This window comes from Homarus americanus, unplaced genomic scaffold (assembly GCF_018991925.1).
Source record: "Homarus americanus isolate GMGI-L3 unplaced genomic scaffold, GMGI_Hamer_2.0 scaffold59578, whole genome shotgun sequence".
Lineage (NCBI taxonomy): Eukaryota > Metazoa > Arthropoda > Malacostraca > Decapoda > Nephropidae > Homarus > Homarus americanus.
In genome coordinates, this window is record NW_024712913.1 from 4,932,067 (window position 1) to 4,953,636 (window position 21,570).

Here is a 21,570-nt window from a genome sequence, read left to right on the forward strand (position 1 = left end):
CTAAGGTCCACTCTATTATTACTGTGCATTGTAGTTCTATATACTATTCCCACTTTTCTTCTACTTCTGCCTCAACAGGACCTTATCTTTTCTTCTTGTAACTTCACCCCATTTATGCCCTATCTACTTTGTATGTACTATTGACATAAAGGCATTGTCATATGTGAAAAATCCACATAACCTCTGTTTTTTGTGTGCTGGAAAAGGAAGTGGGTGTGCATACACGTGTCCTGTGTTGTCCTTGATCTACTGACCATACCTTGAATGGTGGAAACATTTTCCTTAGAGGATGAAGATGAGTTCCAGTCGAAGCTGGGAAGGAGAAAAAGGACAAAGTCTCTGTTTCTGCATGACTTTTATTTTTTCACATGCTTAAAGAAAAATATTGACTATGCCAATTCAAGTTCCTACCACCAGGATATGTATTTTAATTTTTGATGAATTTTAAGGAAATATCAATACTCATAGGATTGGCTTAGTATAGTTAATACCAACATAAATAGGACCGACATTGTAAGCAACTTTATTAAAAAAAAAAATTCTATTTCATTAAGCAAATGTAGGCATGTACATCTCACAAAGTGGTAGAAACATGTACTGTACTTAATTGGCTGTAGTTTATAAGATTATTTGCAAATCTATATTACTGATAAAAATATTTATATATATATATATATATTTATTCAGCCCATCACATGTGCAGTTAACTTACATAACACCAACAATATAGAAAATAGGAGGCACTTTTTCAAAAAGTCCTCTTTGAGATTTAACAATCATGTCTAGAGAGAAGGGAATTACAATTTATTTTGGAACTGTTCATCTTTTATTATGTACAATACCTTTAAATCAATAAATAATAATAAAAAAATTCCTTAATACTGTATATATATAAAACAAAACTTTACAATTTCATGCACTCATTAAACAGGGTGGTAGCAGAGGCTGTTGTGGGGCCAGTGAGTTCTCTTCCTAATGTTGGAAATTTTCATAGTTGTGATGAAGGCAATAAAGTAGTGTTTAGTACAGTACTGTAATTAATACAGGCCTTGAGGTTGGATTTTCACTGACTGTCTCCTCTCACTATCAAACCCTTAGGATTTGGTCATAGTACTTGAGACTAAATGACTCAGCAGAATCCCTGACTGGGTCTTTGAAAACTTATCGTGGGAAAACAGTGAATTTCTTGTAATGTTATTGAGTGCAGTGTACTGTACTGTACTGTACTGTAGTGTACTGTACTCACCAGTCAACATGCTTGATTTCCAGCTAATTCATTAGAGAAGACTAACACACCATGATACACAATATGATAAATCTTTAGAAATTAAACCCACATAAAGCTTGTACTGTACTGTATCAAATCACATAATTAAGTAAATATACAGAGAATGGGCAAGTTACCTGCTGTTCAATTAACCCTTGTTTGTACAGAAAGGTACAGCATTATAAGAAAATATCATAAAATATCATAATATATAAAAAATTGAAAAATGGGATTAGGTGACTTGTCTTAAGACACTGCCTTGTCTGGTCTTGGGGCTCAATTTAAACTCATCTTCAACCGCAGCAAGGATGCCCTAAGGTGATGGAGGACTTCTACTGTCATAAACACTAATGAAAATTTGCCCGTAAAAATGGGTCCTACTTAAGAAGTACAATACAGTAGAAAACTGCTCAATATTATGATACACTACATACAAGATTATGAGAGGTATAAGACTGTCAGTGTGCAATGAGCAAAACTTCAGAGAGTACTGTACAGTATTTGCTACAATATTCTTATATGAAATACCTTTACTGCAGACAGAGATAAACTAGAGGAAAATAATTAGGTGTGAAAATGGCCAGGGATAAGGGATAATGATGCTTGGCCCAGACACACGTGAGAAAGGTGGAATTTAGTATAACTCAAACTACCAAACACTACAGGTTTCCTGGACTCCGGTTCTCTCCTGTACTAACACTGCCAACCACTCGAATGGCTAGTAAACGGATAAGTGGTGAAATGATAAACAAAAAAATAACCATGCTACAGCTCTACAGCTATTAGGTGTGCTTAGCCATTTCCTTGTGTGAATGAGACTGTTTTAGGCACTGAAAGACTAACTTCTGGAGAGGAAAACAAAAATGGATCCCTTTTAATGCTAAGTTTACCTCATTCATTATTACTTCCAAAGTTCCAAACATGGTTACAGTAATTCCTGAGAAAAGTACATAATTTGCTAAGAGATTCCTGTCTTTAGAAACCCTCCTAAATTACCCTTTGTAACTCAAGAAGCATCTCTGCTATTGATTACAAATATAAGCCAAGCTGACACGTTGATAAAACCTTTATTGATGCTTTGATTTTGTCCACTTATTTTGGCCATATTGCGTGTGTGTGTGTGTGTGTGTGTGTGTGTGTGTGGAATATTTACTTTACTGTACTGAACCACATCTTAAATACCAGCCATCCCATTGGGTTGGAAAGAAGGAAAGCAAAAAGTAATTGGAAATTAAAGAAAAGCTTGAAAAACTGGATAAACAAGCATGAGATGAGGACACGTAATGCTGCTCAGAAATACAGGTCATCCTTACTGACAATGCTGATACAGGGTATATAAGAAAAATAGTATTAATGAAAAAGAGTTTTCCTAATAAAATTGTTGGTTATTACAGTCAAGTCTATGATCCTGAGCCTCTATCTAGCATCACTTTCAAACAGTAGGCATCAATTAATTTGTACTGACCTATAAATATATTTATAAACAGCGATCATGTGAATAATTAGATAATAAAGCTTGCAGGAATATTAATTTGGACCTTCACCATGAGATTTTACACAATTGGGATCATATCTAGCTTGAGCACAGTTGGTTCTATTTTAAGTACTAACCGTATTGATAATATTTAAAGCACTGCACATCACATCTTCCATTCTATCAATTGGAGAAACATAAGTGCAAGATGGGTAATGTAAGTTTGCTATGAAGAAGTTCTCGCCGAGTGTCTGACCATATTTTGATTGAATGAAAATTAACACTAAATAGAAGGTTGAGGTGTGAAAGAGATTACAGATATGATTTTTTTTATATAAAAGTTATTTGAGTTGAGGAATGAAAATCTGGCTGAAAGATTGAGGAAAAGGACAGAGATTAAGTGGTGACATGTAAACTAGGGTGAAGTAGGGGGAACTGAAGAGTAATGGAAGTACTGTACCTGTAAATTAAGGAGCCAATCCCAGAGAATGAGCTGAGTTGAATGTGAACCAAAGAATAGAAATAAAATACAGAAGGCAGAGATGGTGGGGTGAGGTTGGCAATGCTAATCTAAGAAGAGAAGGTTGTATGAGTGTTAGTTGCAAGTGAGGAGGAGTACACCGATATGGAATGGAAAGTAAAATGAATGTTGAAACAATGCAAAAAGATGAGCAGATGAAACTTATGGAGAAACTAGAGAGATTGCTGCATAATTTTGACGAAAACAAGTAGCTAGTACTCTGTGGTGAAGTGAACAGGATAAGAAAACCATGTAAACAAGTGAATAAATATAAATAGAAGTTAAGCTTGAAAAAAGGGTACATGTTATGGGGAAAAAAGTGATTGTGAGATGAGGAGAATATTTTTAACTAGCTGCTAAAAGTACAGATCACATGAAAGGCAGACAGAGCTAATCTGTTTAGAAGTGAAAGAATGAAACACCTTAAAATAAAATAAGGAAAATATAATAATAAGTGAGGAAGAGGAAGTAAGCTTAAGAATAATAAGGCACCAGGAGTGGATGGAATCAATGTAGAAATACTAAGGATGGGAAAAACAGAGTGACAGAATGGAGGACAAGACTTTATAGGGCAGGAATGACAAGGAGAAGAAAAACAAAGCCATGGCTGAGAGACTGTTTAAGTCCCCTCTACTGTATAAAGGGAAAAGTGATAACAATTAATCCAAAAGCTATTAATGAATAAACAAACCTGATAAGTATACCAAGGAAAATGTATGGGAAAGTCATATATTGAGAGAACTGTTGTAAAAACCAGTGTGTGTGTGTGTGTGTGTTAGGGCAGAAGTAGTGAATGTTTTGATCAATAGTTTGCATGAAGAAACTGCCTGACCTAACACATGGAGGTCAGGCGGTTGCGTGTTCTACTTGGGGTATATTACTGACCCGGGTACATGCCAATCTGTCGATCTTTGGATCTAAAAAGTCTGATCCTTGCAGACCACTCTACTGTATGTACATTGTAAGTATGTCTCTGACTGCCATACTCAGCTTAAGCACATACTGTATGCCAAATGTTCTTATCTTTCTTGCCACAGTTTGAAGTTACTGAATTCCTGATTGCCCGAAATGACTAGCTAGAAAATAATTATCGTAAGTTGTCTTATGTTGACGATGTCTTAAGCAAGGTCAATCGTAATTGCTTTTTTAAAGGTTTTGAATTTTGTACCACACAGCTTTTTCTACTGAAATGTCCAAACAAGAAATATTTTAGCACAATAGCACAAAAAAAGTTTCTAAAGCCTTCGTAGAACTAGATACTGTATTGTTCAAACAGCTGCATCTGTCTACATGAAGATCCTCTGAGAGGTATCCAGTACCCATTAAATCACCAATTTGAATTATGCTCAATAGAAATACTGTATGGTTAACAATTGTATACATACAGATATATTTTTTTATTTAACAGTAATATAAACTATATTCATTCCCATTGTTAGGAATCAAAATGGAGAAGGAATCTCAGAGTATTGCATTGTGCTTGTGAAACACTGTAAATAGAGAAGGAGCAAATCCCTTAATGGTTTAAAAAGGAGATAGACAGACTATTACTACGTATATCCTAATTTTCATTAAATATGAATAAGTAGAAACATATTATAGATTGGAGGAAAGATGTCAATTGTTTATATCTGGTCCTGACTATATCAAATATGTCCACTCCACTTAAACCCTCCTGACCTGAAACCTCACTGTTAAGTGAAACACCCACAATCCTGGTTTGACTGAATGAGAAAATAATGCTTCAAAAATCATTATCGAATAGTGTTGTGTGGACTTTAACAGACCTTTAAACAAGACAAATCCTCTACCAATAAGAGGATTCTGCCTGGGGGTGATTTAGTGACGCAGATCTCTAAAGATATAAAAAAGTAACATGAAAATAGTACTGGTTGACAGATCCCTGAGTCATGCAGGGTTTCCTTCAATTGCACAGTTTTCATAAATGTTGTGGGTCTGATAAACCTTCACCTGATGACTGAAGGTGTTGGTAAAGGCGAAATGTAATGAATACTTTAAATGTTGAGTGGTAAATGTTTGGACAAGTTAAAAGAATATGCGGATCATCCTTTTTTTTTTTTACCTTACTTTAGTTGGATGAAATTTTGAAGTGCTAAATAAATAATTTAAAAATGGATGATAAAGAAAGTAGAGAGGAATGAGAAGGAAGATTGAAAGAAAATAAAAGATCCAAAAAGAAGGTAAAAGTCAGAGGGAGAGAGTTTGTGTATAATAGGACTGTAAGGTAAAAGAACAATGAGAGGGGTGTGTGTGGGTGACAGTAGTGTGAACATTCAGCGATCATTAGCAAAACTTTATCATAACAGTACTACATAAACTCCATGAAATCACGATGCAAAAAGTAAATAAAACAGAAACGAGTAAAATGATTACTTTTCAAACTTATTTTAAGTTTTGGCATATAAAAGTATCAATTATATTTATATCATTTCCCTTCTCTTGTAGATTAGCAGCATAAATATGACACTCTGAAAGCCTTGTGTATACAACAAACAGGAGGCACTTGGGTGCTATTTGCTGACACATGGGACAGCAGACACAGTCATATTCTTTAACATCTTCCTAAAATCAATACAAAAATAGATCACTTGTGATATGCAGAATTGGAAGCCATGTGCATGAAGAAATAAAGGAAGATCTTTTGTATTCTGACCAACTAATGAATCAGTTGTTAATGTCACGTCTTGAATTTGCTTGATTTATGGCTATAACAATGGAATGAATTGAAATTGTATTTAAATCTGACCTGGTACTAGGACAACTTATCCACATTTAGCAACAATTTCTGACGTCGTCTAATAAAGTCTACTATTGGTAGTTCAGGCATGGAGAGCATCAAGCAGTTTTGGTCAGAATTATTGGCTGTAACATAAGCACTGACCAACCCTGAGTACTCTTTGAACTTAAGAGAAGAATCTCGACCTTTTACTTCACGCGCTCCACAGTCTTCATAGTACTCGTCACGAAGGCTACGCAGTGCTGATACCTCATTTGCCATTCTCTGAACTCCAAACTCATAAACTGTACGGCGGTGCTTAGCCACAAAATGGTTGTAGAGCAACACATCAGCACTGTTCAGTTCCCGAAGTGCTTGTTGCGTTTGAGGCTCCAGTGTGGGCTTGACTTCTTGACGACGAGCATTTTTAGCAAAAACAACCACATCGTGAAGACTCCAGCACAAGAGGTGCCGTAAGAGTACAAGTGACTCGTCCATATATTCAGATATCATTACTAAGTCAAAAAGTTTATCCAGCTGTTCAATGGCACTTCTCAGTTCAGTTACAGACATATCAACTTGGTAGCCCAAGTCAAACAACATTTGATTTTTCCCAAATTTTCCTCCATATCTAGGCAGGGATTCCAACTCCTGAAAAACAAAACAAGAAACAAATATTTGATTTACCAAACCAAAAAATAATCCAAAAGTTATAAATAGATCCGATAGAAGTAGAGCTACACAATCTAACAAGACACATGAACAACCAGATTATTGCTGGTCATTAAGATACTGTAGTTATACAGTACAGGGTGTCTACTTTATGACTTTTGAAATAAAGATCTTATAGCGTTTCATGACCTTCACGCTATATTACTATATATGGTGTGTTTTAAAATACCTGTACAGTATTTATCGGTATACAGTAAATGGGTGACAAATACTGCATAAAACTGTGCAGTATAGGTAACATGCTTTGGAAATCATTACAGAAACAATTTAGTTTCTTCTTCCCACAGCAAAGTACAAACTAATTCCTTTGACAATAAGAGTTTAAAAAATCCTTGATACTGTACTATTGTGACAATTAGCAATAATGAAATTTTCCACAGAAACATATTATTTGTTTCTTTACACAATACGTGTAGTAAAAAGTAGATTCTTTAGCAGACTGAATGTAAGAGACCCTTGAAATCTATCGACTACAAACCAACCAAAATTAACCATACAATTAGGAGAAATATATTACAAATAAAGTACAGTAAATTATTTCTATATCCAGTAAAATGAACTCCAGTATTGAATCTGCCACCTATTTGGTTCCAAACACAGTGGATGGTAGAGTCAACTATACCTTGTTTACTTTTATGTGTGAAACAAAACAACTCGAAGGACAGAAATATTTATATATACTACTGTATATATATATATATATATATATATATATATATATATATATATATATATATATATATATATATATATATATATATATATATATATATATATATATATATATATATATATATATATATATATATATATATATATATACACACACAGTATTACCCCGCTTTACACGGTTTCACTTTCTGCGATTTCTCATTTATGATTTCTCATTTACTCGGTACCTTGCCAGAACCAAACTTTCACTTTCCGCGGTGCATCTACTCATATACGCGGTGAAGTATAATTTTTTTTTTATTTAGCTCATAAAATTCATACAAATTACCCGGCCAGAATATAATTTACATTGCTGGAATTCTTACAATATGATGATCATTTTGAATATAAACATCATGGATTTTGCATTACGGTAGACATACAAATTTTAAATTTAATGTAATAATTTGGTTTACACAAAGCAAATATTTTATCTTTTGTGCAAAATATATGACGTTTACATTCAAAATATTCCCTGACCTGCAAGGAATCCAGAAATGTCAAATATATTATCCTAACTTTAGTTTGAGGTATTATTTATTACTAAAAGTTAAAATCTAGTTTTTTCACCCAACACTTCACTGGTAGGGAGGGAAGGTGGGGGTGGGGGGGGAGGGTTGGGACTGACCGACCATCTGGCGTGGTTGGAAGAGGGGGGGAGGCAAGTTGGGGTACTTTGATTGACAGATAGTGTCCTGAAGAATATTTTTTTTTATTAACTTTAGATATTTGTTTTAGCTCATAAAATTTATACAAATTTCTCGACCAGAATATAATTTACATTGTTGGAATTCTTACAATATGATGATCATTTTGAATATAAACATCATGGATTTTGCATTAGACATACAAATTTTAGATCTAATGTAATAATTTGGTTTACACAAAGCAAGTATTTTATCTTTTGTGCAAAATATATGAAGTTTACATTCAAAATATTCCCTGACCTGCAAGGAATCCAGAAATGTCAATTATATTATCCTAACTTTAGTCTGAGGTATTATTTATTACTAAACGTTAAAATCTAGTGTTTCACCCAATCATTTCTCAGAGAGGTAGGGGCCAGTGAGCTGGGAAGAGGGGGGGGGATTTGAGTCCATTATTTGAATGGACATAACCTGGCGACTGTATTTCTCTTAAATATTAATTGTGTGAGCATACCATCATAAAATTTAGATGTTATTTTTACTACAACATAGGTATTGTGTCGGAAAAAGTAGAGTTTGGGGGTCAGGCCAGTCTCTATTGGAATTAATCCCATATGTTCTGTTGTTCACTTTACGTGGTTTTCACTTTCCACGGTACCCTGTGGGTTCAATTGACCGCGTAAATCAGGGTACTACTGTATATATATACTCTGTATATATATATATATATATATATATATATATATATATATATATATATGAAATATTGTAGTTATAGGCTTTTCACGGACTTACCGACATAGGTCGTGTACTAAACTGTGACAGGTCAAATCCATAACCATGTTTCATATGAAAAAAGTTGAAGAGGCTCTCATAAAGTGTAGAAGGTTCTCGCACAATGGTAATCCACCGTGTGTCATTGTATAGGATACGTTTGTGCTCGGGCGGGTTGAGGCGGGAGTGAACAGCAAATAAATCTACTTTCCCGTGACGAGGCATCAACTTATTTGGAATCATGCTAGCCTGCAAAACAAATCATTCAACATTATATTATGACATTAAAATTTTCCTAATTTATGATTTGCATTTAAATTGGAAATACAGTAATAAAAGATGAGGAACTACAAAAGTTTACAACTGAAACTGTTGGAAATAAATTAGATTGTTAAGAAAGAAGAAAATGGTAAAATAACTACATAAATAAAATGAAGCTACTAAATATAAGTTATATACTGTAGCTATATTTACATATATATATATATATATATATATATATATATATATATATATATATATATATATATATATATATATATATATATACAATACAACTTTCCTGGAATATCAAAGAGCATATGAGGCGCCCCGGAGCATGACAAGGACGAGCCCGCCATGGGGTGAAAAAAGTGTTTTCTATGTCTCCAGATAGTTCATTAAAATTAGACATCATGTGGAGGGTTCACCGCTAACAGTTCAAAAATCTGTTTTGTATACCATTTAAGGATTTTGAGACCATGAAAAACTTTGAAACCCAATATCTGAAAATATTATTTCGATGGACTCTTCCTTGTTGGGTGGGGTGCCTCATATGTTGGCCTCCCCTGTTAACAATGCCTCCTATATTTACATACACTTAAATTTTTATCTAGAGTCTCATTATTCAAGCTCTCTCGAACCATTATTAAGAGCATTCATTAAGTGTAAAATACAATCAAAGATACAAAATTACTGTACACACATAATCATCAACCTACATATAGTAACTCACAAGGCAGCAGAGAAACATACAGTATACTCCAAGGCAGTCACTGATAAATCCTAGCATTGATTGAGAGTGTAGGCGAAGGTTTTGAAAGAACAGTACTGTACCAATAAGTTAACTCACCTTGAAAAATTTAGGATTACCTAGGTAGTTGCCCCCAGATGGCAGTGCGAAGGTCAAATTATGCGTGTAGCCATACCGCAGGAAGATATTCTGTGGATGGAGAGGTTAAGAATCTTTACCTGCAGCTGTACAGTCGCAGATAAGAGTTCACTCCCAGCTCTGAAATTGTCATGGGAATGAGGCTCCAAGTTTACTGTTGTCTGGTGTGATTGTGCTGTTTTATCTCGTTTGGGGTCAATACTGCTTCATTTTGGGAGGGAGCGAACTTCTGACCGCGACTGTATAACAGAAGGTAAAGGCAGGTCAATGTAGAGTAGTGAAATCCTTAAATGCAAAACTCGGGTGAGCAGATGAAAAATGATAATACAAGTGTGAGGGACAGGTAGCAGAGGGATTAAAGTTGTGTCAATCACATATATTTTTTCTCATTGTACAGTGATGTATTGAGCCCTCAAGGTGTTAACTGCATGGCCTTTGTAACTTAAGGTAAAGTGACAAAAATCATTACAGAATATGTCTGATTTTAACAGGAATGAACACGTTCACAAGAAAGGAAAAGAGGTTTTATCAAGGACACATTTCCTAAAAGTCCTTCCAGCATTCCACAACAACTCAGTTTCTGGTGGTCATTTTACAAACGAAAAAATAGTACAAGAAAGTTCAATGCAGTGTATTGGATCAAGATATTCAATAAACTGGTGTGAGATTAATTAAGGATGGAGAGTATTTATAAAGGTTAAATGAGAATTAAAAAAAACATATAACACCCAATCACTAAAAGTATACTGTAATGTATATACAGTTTATATACTGCACCATATACTGACATACCTGGACGGTGGTGGAGGCACACTTGTGGGTTTTGAGAAACATGACGTGCTGGTTTGGCAAGCACCGTGGCTCATCCTCGTCCATCATCACCCCTGCACTGTTCGAAAGGAAAACAAACATACAATATGAACCTATGGACACGCGGTTTGAACAGACGGACACACAGTTTTAACTAGGTGGACTGATATTGAAACTGCCTATCTAGCCAGAAAAATACAGATACAGAGTGGAAAATAAGAACAATATCGACATGGCTGAGCCAAGTGAGAGCCTGAACCCTCTTAATAGCACCTGATATAGGTTAAATTTCGTAGGTTAGGCCAAATGGACCATGGTTCCAATATGTCAACAGAGGGGACCAAACTGTCTTTTGACTTCCCAAAAGGAGGAACTTCTTTCTTCTATTGTATGGAATTTTTCACTGATTTGTCATATTGTTTGACACGGGAGGGGTATTTGATAGTTTGTGCAAGAATAAATTGGGTCAATATTAATGTGTAAATCTGAAATAAACATGTTAGAAATATATCTAATTAGAAAAACTAACTCTTGACATATCTCGATTCTACTTTTGTATGTGATTAATTAACTTCCAATGATTACTGATAATATTACGTGCCAACTGTGCGTAACAGAGACGTAACTGATCGCCCATGCAGCTAACGAGCCAATCAATGGTGAATAGGATAAAGTAAAAGTAAAAAATAGTGATTGTATTAAGATTAGGTATTCACTCTCGCTATCTCTATTTATCTAATATCTATCAATCAGGTGTTCACTATCAGTATCTCTATTGGGGATTTTCTTTCAATTCTCTTTTCCCACATTTGTAAACCAATTTGTAAAGAAGGTGTTGTAATTATATTTTTATTTCTCCTTTCTTCTCTTCTTTTCTTTATTTCTTAATTGGTTCTCTCTTCAAACTTTCTTTATTTCAATTTCTTACTTTATTAATTCCTTATGTTAGCTATTTCTTAGTTACCTTTCTTCTCATAGATACCCCTAACCTCTTATCTGTGGTAGCATGGCTCGAGTGTTAGGACACGTGGGTTTACTGTAATTACTGGTACCACGGTATGGGGAGAAACATACAATGAAGATAGTTTATTTAAAATTAAGTTGAATACTTTAAACTTGATCCTAACATACACCTATAAATCACCCCTTGGGGTTCACTTAAGAATTGGCCAAATTTGCTTTAACACTGGAACAAACTCCCAAAGACCACTTGGTTTCACTTCTACGTCAGCCACAAATATTCACATTAAGAAGACCAATGTTCAGTCAAAAGTACTACAGGTTTCTGGTAACATTCTATGACAGTGACACACAACAAAGACTGGTCGTCCGCACTTCAATATTATTAATTACCACTTACTAACACTTCAAGCATCTCTCAAATATCCACCACAAGATTGTTCGTGTACATAAAGTATTACTACTTGGGATAAATGTTACTCTGGCCCACACAGTTATATCACGACTCCACTATGAGTTAGGGAATGCAATGAGTTGAGTGAGTCAGGGAATACAATGAGTTGAGTGAGTCAGGGAATACAATGAGTTGAGTGAGTCAGGGAATACAATGAGTTAAGTGAGTCTGGGAATACAATGAGTTGAGTGAGTCAGGGAATACAATGAGTTAAGTGAGTCTGGGAATACAATGAGATGAGTGAATCAGGGAATACAATGAGTTGAGTGAGTCAAGGAATACACTGAGTTGAGTGAGTTAGGTGAAGTAAGACAAAGGCTGGTCAGAGTGCGTGTGGCTGGAGGGCGGGGTTGGACCATCAACAACATAAGCCTTAAATGGTCTCACGAAGTCACGGAATGTAACCTTGGGATAATAAAGGTCTGATGTGGCGGTCTATACACTACCTGGAGGTTACACTGGTCTGAGGTGTTGGAGGAGGTCTGGGGGTGATGGAGGAGGTCTGGGGTGTTGGAGGAGGTCTGGGGGTGATGGAGGAGGTCTGGGGTGTTGGAGGAGGTCTGGGGGTGATGGAGGAGGTCTGGGGTGTTGAGGAGGTCTGGGGGTGCTGGAGAAGGTCTGGGGTGCTGGAGGAAATCAGGTGTTGAGGAGGTCTGGGGTGTTGGAGGAGGTCTGGGGTGTTGGAGGAGGTCTGGGGGCGATGGAGGAGGTCTGGGGTGTTGAGGAGGTCTGGGGTGATGGAGGAGGTCTGGGGTGTTGAGGAGGCCTGTGTGAAGGGAGAGTCTGGGGTGCTGGAGGAGGTGTGGGGGTGATGGAGGAGGTCTGGGGTGTTGGAGGAGGTCTGGGGTGTTGGAGAAGGTCTGGGGTGCTGGAGGTCTGGGGTGTTGGGAGGAGGTCTGGGGGTGCTGGAGGAGGTCTGGGGTGCTGGAGGAGGTCTGGGGTGTTGGAGGAGGTCTGGGGGCGATGGAGGAGGTCTGGGGTGTTGGAGGAGGTCTGGGGTGTTGGAGGAGGTCTGGGGGTGTTGGAGGAGGTCTGGGGTATTGGAGGAGATCTGGGGTGTTGGAGGAGGTCTAGTGTGTTGGAAGAGGACGCGGGTGTGTAGGAGGGTGTATGTAAATAATAATAAATAATAATAAACGGTTAATTAATAGAGTTGCAGCCGGTGGCTGAAAATATACAGACTTACATTTGATTTAGAGTGGGTATGTGGGTGTGAGACCATGGCAGTGGATGTAAGCGTGTGTGAGTCTGGAATGTGGATTAGATCATGGATGTGGGTACATGGGTGGGAGCGTGGGTGAGAGGATGTACTTGGATTAAAAGGTGGGCGTGGAATTAAAAAGTGAGCGTGGTTTAGAAGGATGAGCGTGGATTAAAAAGTGAGTGTGGGTTAGAAGGATGAGCGTGGATTAGGTGAGCGTGGATTAAAAGGTGAGTGTGGGTGAGAGGGTGAGCGTGGGTGAGAGGGTGAAGGTGAGTGAGGTGAGTGAGTGAGAGCGTGGGTGAGAGGGTGAGCGGTGGTGAGAGGGTGAGCGTGGATGAGAGGGTGAGCGTTGGTGAAAGGGTGAGTGTGGGTTAAAAGGTGAGCGTGGGTTAGAAGGTGAGCGTGGGTTAGAAGGTGAGCGTGGGTTAGAAGGTGAGCGTGGGTTAGAAGGTGAGCGTGGGTTAGAGGGTGAGCGTGGTTTAGGGGGTGAGCTTGGATTAGAGGACGAGCGTGGGTTAGGTAAGCTTGGGTTAGAGGGTGAGTGAGCGTAGGCGACAGAGTAGTGCATGCAGCCGTAGGTAGGAAGGAACATAAACTTCAAAAGCTCAAAATATCGTAGATCAAGATAGTGATGTGCTTATACTTGCCCATATTAATACGCTATCCGACCACTTCCTATACAAAATTCCAAACTCTGGTCACCATTTAGTCGCTATAAATCATGTGTTTTCCTCATTCATATAATATTTTATTTTTAATATTTACCTGAGAGTTTTTCCATTGGGATGAATATAGCCAAGGTATCTATCTATCTATATTGGTTTATACTGTAACGTGAAGCATAAAGTTAACGGAGGTTATGTAAGTAGCTGAGATATATATTAAGTGACATCACAATAAGTAAAGAGAAACGTAAATTCAAAGAAGTAAAAAAAAAATAAAAAAAAAACTGCCAGGTATAAATTAGGTTGTCTCACAAACTGTTATTCCACCAAGCCATTGAGGGAGAGTGTGCTGGTGTGTGGGAGAGTGTGTTGGTGTGTGGAAGAGTGTGCTGGTGTGTGGGAGAGTGTGTTGGTGTGTGGGAGAGTGTGTTGGTGTGTGGGAGAGCAGGGTGTGTGTGGGAGAGTGTGCTGGTGTGTGGGAGAGTGTGCTGGTGTGTGGGAGAGTGTGCTGGTGTGTGGGAGGTGTTGGTGTGTGGGAAGAGTGCTGGTGTGTGGGAGAGTGTGCTGGTGTGTGGGAGAGTGTGCTGGTGTGTGGGAGAGGCAGGGTGTGTGGGAGAGTGTGCTGGTGGGAGAGTGTGCTGGTGTGTGGGAGAGTGTACAGTGTGGGGGAGTAGTGCTGGTGTGTGAGAGTGTGCTGGTGTGTGGGAGAGAGCTGGTGTGTGGGAGAGTAAGGGTGTGTGGGAGTGGGTGTGGGAGAGTGTGCTGGTGTGTGGGAGAGTGTGCTGGTGTGTGGGAGAGTGTGTTGGTGTGTGGGAGAGTGTGCTGGTGTGTGGGAGAGTGTGCTGGTGTGTGGGAGAGTGTGCTGGTGTGTGGGAGGGTGTGTTGGAGGGAGTAATGGGTGAAGGCGTGTACAATGGGCGTGCCACTAACCTGACACTGTAGGAGGTGGCAGAGAGGATGAAGGAGGTGGTGGTAGGCGTGGTGTAGAGCAGGAGAGTCAGTAGGGAGGCCAGCACCAGACCCACCACCACGGTCTTCAGGTGACGGGTGAATAGTCCCTGTAAATAAACACCTGGTTACACAAGGCTCGCCCACACTATATGACTGCTTTAGACACAGTATGAACTTAGAATACTGACCGTAATTATAAACCAGTTATATTAATCAGTAAACATCACTGAGCACAAACATTATAATATTGCCGTGTTAGTCACCTTACCCGAGTTACTGACCACATCTATAATATTACTTATATAACCCCCCCTCACCAAACCTTACCAGTATACGCGTGTCCCTTACCCTGTGACGTGACTTATAAACAAAGTGGGCTCCCAACTTGTGGTCATCTCTCCAACTTTTTTTTTTTATGATTAGACCATTAATCTAAGAGAACCAGAGGGAATGAAAGACGACATTTCACTGCCACCACCAAGACCAGCGTCATCCATTTTCATTGTGGAGACGACCTACACACACATTCTGGCGGCAAAGTTATGGTCGCTCCAACTTTCCAAGAGGAGAATGTCTTATATCAAACCACCCTTTATTACACGGTGCCATTTATCATTAAGTCTTACACAACACTAATGTTTCCAGGGCCTAGTTTAATTATTCATCTTTATTGATATAATTTATATTGTTTGGGCATGAGGAAGTACAGCTGCTGGTGTTGCTGACAGGCGGAAGGTAGTGAAGAATGTTATTCCAATGTGGGATACCGACTGTGTGGTAGTTGGTAGTTGGGGTGCTAATGGTGGTAGTGGTGGTGCTGATGGTAGAAGTGGTGCTCATGGTGGTAATGGTGATGCTGATGGTGGTAGTGGTGGTACTGATGGTGGTAGTGGTGATGTTGATGGTGGTAAAGGTAATGCTGATGGTGGTAGTGGTGGTGGTTGTGGTGGTGCTGATGGTGTATCGTGAGAAAGATGTTAACTCGATTTTGTTGTAAAAGTTGACGTCCACTTTGTAAGGTGTACTGTATACATGAGGCGCACCACATAACATCCAGGCTAATAAAAGTTTGGTCGTTCCTGAAAATCTCAGTTTTGTCTACAACTCTAAATAAAGGTAAATAGCACTTGCTCATCCCAATGTTACACGAAAATCATTTAAACTCGACTCCCATTAGACTACCCTGAACGAAAACAAAGCGGCCATCTTTTAGGAAACTTTATCAGTGTTGCCAACCCAATCCTTTCCCAACCCCAGTGTGTGACAGGGAGACAGTTACAATAGGCAGGACCAGATTTGCGATAGCTTTGCCTCGTCAAGAGATGACAATGTTACCCTGAGAAAAGCTGGGAGAAGAAATGATGTATCTCCCTTTAAAAATAATTTAAAACTGAACCAAAATGTAGAAACACAGATGAATGGCTATTATGAGGAGAAAAAAAAAACACGACAATGCAAAAATAAGTTCGTCTGAAATCTGAACATGTTAAAGCTAAAAAATCACTCTAGGGGAGAAATGGTCGGACATCTAGGAGTAAAAGAAGAAGCATCAGACAAGAGTGATGACCAAATGGAACATAAAAACAAAACGGCGAATCTCAGGCGGCGGGAGGAGAAGTGGTGAAGCGTAAGATATATCAAACTGTCGCAGTACTGGAAGGAAGATTCGTGAAATATCTATAACTATTATATCAAGGTTCATAAATCATCAAAGAAAACTGGAAATAATGAAAAAGAAGCAGGAAATTAAATAAACTGATGACCTGGCAAGATCCTGATGACTCCCTGGGGTATATAGAGCCAGACTCCAGAGTATCTATTCACTGTGAGATGCTAAGATTGATGTCATTCAGAAGACGAAAAAAAGAGACAAATCACGTGAAGTTTAGCCCCCCCAGCTTAATTTATTACTCATACTACCCGGGTGGTTGTTAGGTTAGGTTAGATCAGCGTTATGGTGATTAATCTTATGTTGAAATAAGCTCGGGGGCTAATAAGCTAATAAGGTTCTGTGGATTGCCTGCTGTTGCTGTGTTTCCTAAGTGTTCGCAAGGCAGTGTTATCGATGGTAACTGATGGACTTTGTGACATTACTGAGCAGTACGTCTTGTTTGAGAGAGAGAGAGAGAGAGAGAGAGAGAGAGTATAATTGTATAGCTTTACAAGAAACAATACAAATCTCTCTTGGTGTGTATATACAGCACGTGGGGTGAATCTTCCAGAATATTACTCTCTCACTTTCAATCGTGACCACCTTGCATACACAAAGAGCCAATATCACCGGCAGAATAACACTCACTCACACTTTCTCGTTTTCTATCGTCTTGGTCCATGTCTGTCTCTCTCAACAGTCTGTTTCTGTATACAAAGGTTATCGTGACGTTACAAAATACCAGTTTGTACAGGTCCGTAACGTCTTTGATTAGCTGACAGACTAAGTAAATGGCTGACCGTCGTATACAAGGTTTTGTCAGCTGAATTTACCATATAAAGAACATTATAGTCAGTACATAAGATTAATGAAGTGAAAACCATTTAACATAGCAAATACTAAACACAAAATATTTTATGAGGCATAATTATTCATAGCGTCAAAATGTCCTTGAAATTAAATAACTTGGCACTGTGAGAGAGTGCTGGTTGATATAGTTACTGTACTCCTGGGCCTCGTGTATAGTTGTAGGCAGGTAATGTTACTTCTCGCCACCACGCACGCACACACACACACACACACACACACACACACACACACACACACACACACACACATCAATGCTCTTTGCAAACATCCTAACCAACAACCGTCATGCTGACTGGTGAGGACGCTACCTGCTGTACCACTAATGAGTATACTGAAGTGAACGTGACCTTACATCAAAGCAGCCGGAGGTTATCTCACTGGGTACAACAGGAAGGTCACACCAAACGACCCACCATCACTCGAATATTAATCAAACCTAACCTAAACTAACTTTATCCTCCAGCAATATAATAAAAGATATCGTAATCGTAATAATTATATTTCGTTCTAAGAATAAGGACGAATGTATGTGACGTCAACTGAAAATTAAATCCATTCCAAACTTTAAACAATATTGTCTATGTAATACCAGGTTTAAATTTGGCTAACAACATCATATAAAAAAATGGTCAAACTGTGTCGCTGGTTTCACACATGTGTCGATGAGGGGTCGTTTTCTTCTGAATAGCTTGGGAGTGGTATTCCCTTAATGGTTTAATGCCCATGGAACCTCGATTAATCTTTGATGAAAATATTTAGTGGCCTTTCCAGCAGTTCCGATGTTGTAACCTATATAGAATGTCTACTGCTCTAGTCCCCAAGATGTTATAGCCTAGAATATCTCGTCCCTAGATGTTGTAGTCTAGCATATCTCGTCCCTAGAAGTTATAGACTAGAATATCTCATCCCTAGATGTTAAAGCCAAGAATATCTCGTCCCTAGATGTTGTAACCTAGCATATCTCGCACCTAGAGGTTATAACCTAGAATATCTCATCCCTAGATGTTATAGCCTAGAATATGTCGTCCCTAGATGTTGTAACCTAGAATATCTCGTCCCTAGAAGTTATAGCCTAGAATATCTCATCCCTAGATGTTATAGCCTAGAATATCTCATCCCTAGATGTTATAGCCTAGAATATCTCGTCCCTAGATGTCGTAACCTAGAATATCTCATCCCTAGATGTTATAGCCTAGAATATCTCGTCCCTAGATGTTGTAACCTAGAATATCTCGTCCCTAGAAGTTATAGCCTAGAATATCTCATCTCTAGATGTTATAGCATAGAATATCTCATCCCTAGATGTTATAGCCTAGAATATCTCGTCCCTAGATGTCGTAACCCAGAATATCTCGTCCCTAGATGTTATAGCCTACAATATCTTGCCCCTAGATGTTATAGCCTAGAATATCTCGCCCCTAGATGTTGTACCCTAGAATATCTTATCCCTAGATGTTGTGCCCTAGATATCTCGTCCCTAGATGTTATAGCCTAGAATATCTCGCCCCTAGATGTTGTACCCTAGAATATCTTATCCCTAGATGTTGCACCCTGTAATATCTCGTCCCTAGATGTTATACCTTAGAATATCTCGCCCCTAGATGATGTAGCCTAGAATATCTCGCAACTAGATGTTGTACCCTAGAATATCTCGTCCCTAGATGTTATAGCCTTGAATATCTCGCCCCTAGATGTTGTAGCCTTAAATATCTCGCCCATAGAGGTTATAGCCTAAATTATCTCGCCCCTAGATGCTATAGCCTAGAATATCTCGCCCCTAGATGTTATAGCCTAGAGTAACTCGTCCCTAGAGGTTATAGCCTAGAATATCTCGTCCCTAGAGGTTATAGCCTAGAATATCTCGCCCTAGATGTTGTGCCCCAGAATATCTCATCCCTAGATGTTGTGCCCCAGAATATCCTCGCCCCTAGATGTTGCGTAATCTCTGTAATATTTCGTCCCTAGATGTTATACCCTAGAATATCTCGCCCCAGACGATGTAGCCTAGAACATCTCGCAACCAGATGTTGTAGCCTAGAATATCTCGTCCCTAGATGTTGTACCCTAGAATATCTCGCCCTTAGATGTTATAGCCTAGAATATCTTGCACCTAGATGTTATAGCCTAGAATATCTCGCCCCTAGATGTTGTGCCCTAGAATATCTCATCCTTAGATGTTGTAGCCTAGAATATCTCGCCCCTAGATGTTGTACCCTAGAATATCTCGTCCCTAGATGTTATAGCCAAGAATATCTCGCCCCTAGATGTTGTAGCCTAGAATATCTTATCCCTAGATGTTGTAGCCTAGAATATCTCGCCCCTAGATGTTGTACCCTAGAATATCTCGTCCCTAGATGTTATAGCCTAGAAAATCTCGCCCCTAGATGTTGCAGCCTAAAAGATCTCGCCCCTAGAGGTTATAGACTTGAATATCTCGCCCCTAGATGTTGTGCCCTAAAATATCACATCCCTAGATATTGTGCCCTAGAGTATCTCGTCCCTAGAGGTTATAGCCTAGAATATCTCGCTCCTAGTGGTTGTGCCCGAGATTATCTAATCCCTAGATGTTGTGTCCTAGAATATCTAATCCCTAGATGTTGTGCCCTAAAATATCTCATCCCTAGATGTTGTAGCCTAGAATATCTCGCCCCTAGATGTTGTGCCCGAGAATATCTAATCCCTAGATGTTGTGTCCTAGAATATCTCGCCCCTAGATGTTGTACCCTAGAATAGCTCGTCCCTAGATGTTGTAGCTTAGAATATCTCGCCCCTAGATGTTGTAACTTAGACTATCTCGTCACTAGATGTTATAGCATAGAATATCTCGCCCCTAGATGTTGTGCCCTAGAATATCTCATCCCTAGATGTTGTGCCCTAGATATCTCATCCTTAGATGTTGTAGCCTAGAATATCTCATCCCTAGATGTTGTACCCTAGAATATCTCGTCCTTAGATATTATAGCCTAGAATATCTCACCCCTAGATGTTATAGCATAGAATATCTCGCTCCTAGATGTTGTGTCCTAGAATATCTCGTCCCTAGATGTTATAGCGTACAATATCTTGCCCCTAAAGGTTATAGCCTAGAATATCTCGCCCCTAGATGTTGTACCCTAGAATATCTCGTCCCTAGATGTTATAGCCTAGAATATCTCGCCCCTAGATGTTGTAGCCTAGAATATCTCGTCCCTAGATTTTGTACCCTAGAATATCTCATCCCTAGATATTGTGCCCTAGAATATCTCGTCCCTAGATGTCATAGCCTAGAATATCTCGCCCCTAGATGTTATAGCCTAGAGTATCTCGTCCCTAGAGGTTATAGCCAAGAATATCTCGCTCCTAGAGGTTGTGCCCTAGACTATCTAATCCCTAGATGTTGTGCCCTAAAATATCTCATCCCTAGATGTTGTAGCTTAGAATATCTCGCCCCTAGATGTTGTGCCCTATAATATCTCGTCCCTAGATATTATAGCTTAGAATATCTCACCCCTAGATGTTATAGCCTAGAATATCTCGCCCCTAGATGTTGTGCCCTAGAATATCTCATTCCTAGATGATGTAGCCTAGAATTTCTCGCCCCTAGATGTTGTACCCTAGAATATCTCGTCCCTAGATGTTATAGCCTAGAATATCTCGCCCCTAGATGTTGTGCCCTAAAATATTTCATCCCTAGATGATGTAGCCTAGAATTTCTCGCCCCTAGATGTTGTACCCTAGAATATCTCGTCCCTAGATGTTATAGCCAACAATATTTCGCCCCTAGATGTTGTAGCCTAGAATATCTCGCCCCTAGATGTTGTGCCCTAGAATATCTCATCCCTAGATGTTGTACTCTAGAATATCTCGTCCCTAGATGTTACAGCCAAGAATATCTCGCCCGTAGATGTTGTACCCTAGAATATCTTATCCCTAGATGTTGTGCCCTAGAATATCTCATCCCTAGATGTTGTACTCTAGAATATCTCGTCCCTAGATGTTACAGCCAAGAATATC

General features: G+C 38.8%; 1 protein-coding gene across 5 annotated transcripts in view; it reads right to left on the reverse strand.

Moving 5' to 3' along the window:
• Positions 1-338: 338 nt before the first annotated feature.
• Positions 339-21,570, reverse strand: part of LOC121864688 (galactose-3-O-sulfotransferase 4-like) — a 62,359-nt gene continuing 41,127 nt past the window's right edge. For 4 of the 5 annotated variants that reach the window (XM_042363864.1, XM_042363857.1, XM_042363870.1 and 1 more), the window contains 5 exons: positions 15,036-15,163; positions 10,805-10,901; positions 9,974-10,063; positions 8,884-9,111; positions 339-6,649 (listed from right to left, as the gene is read on the reverse strand). In XM_042363864.1, the coding sequence (XP_042219798.1) occupies positions 6,035-6,649; positions 8,884-9,111; positions 9,974-10,063; positions 10,805-10,901; positions 15,036-15,163 (1,158 nt within the window). In that variant the 3' untranslated portion in view covers positions 339-6,034. The remainder of the gene's footprint in view (positions 6,650-8,883; positions 9,112-9,973; positions 10,064-10,804; positions 10,902-15,035; positions 15,164-21,570) is intronic. The other variant, XM_042363876.1, reaches the window with a different exon arrangement.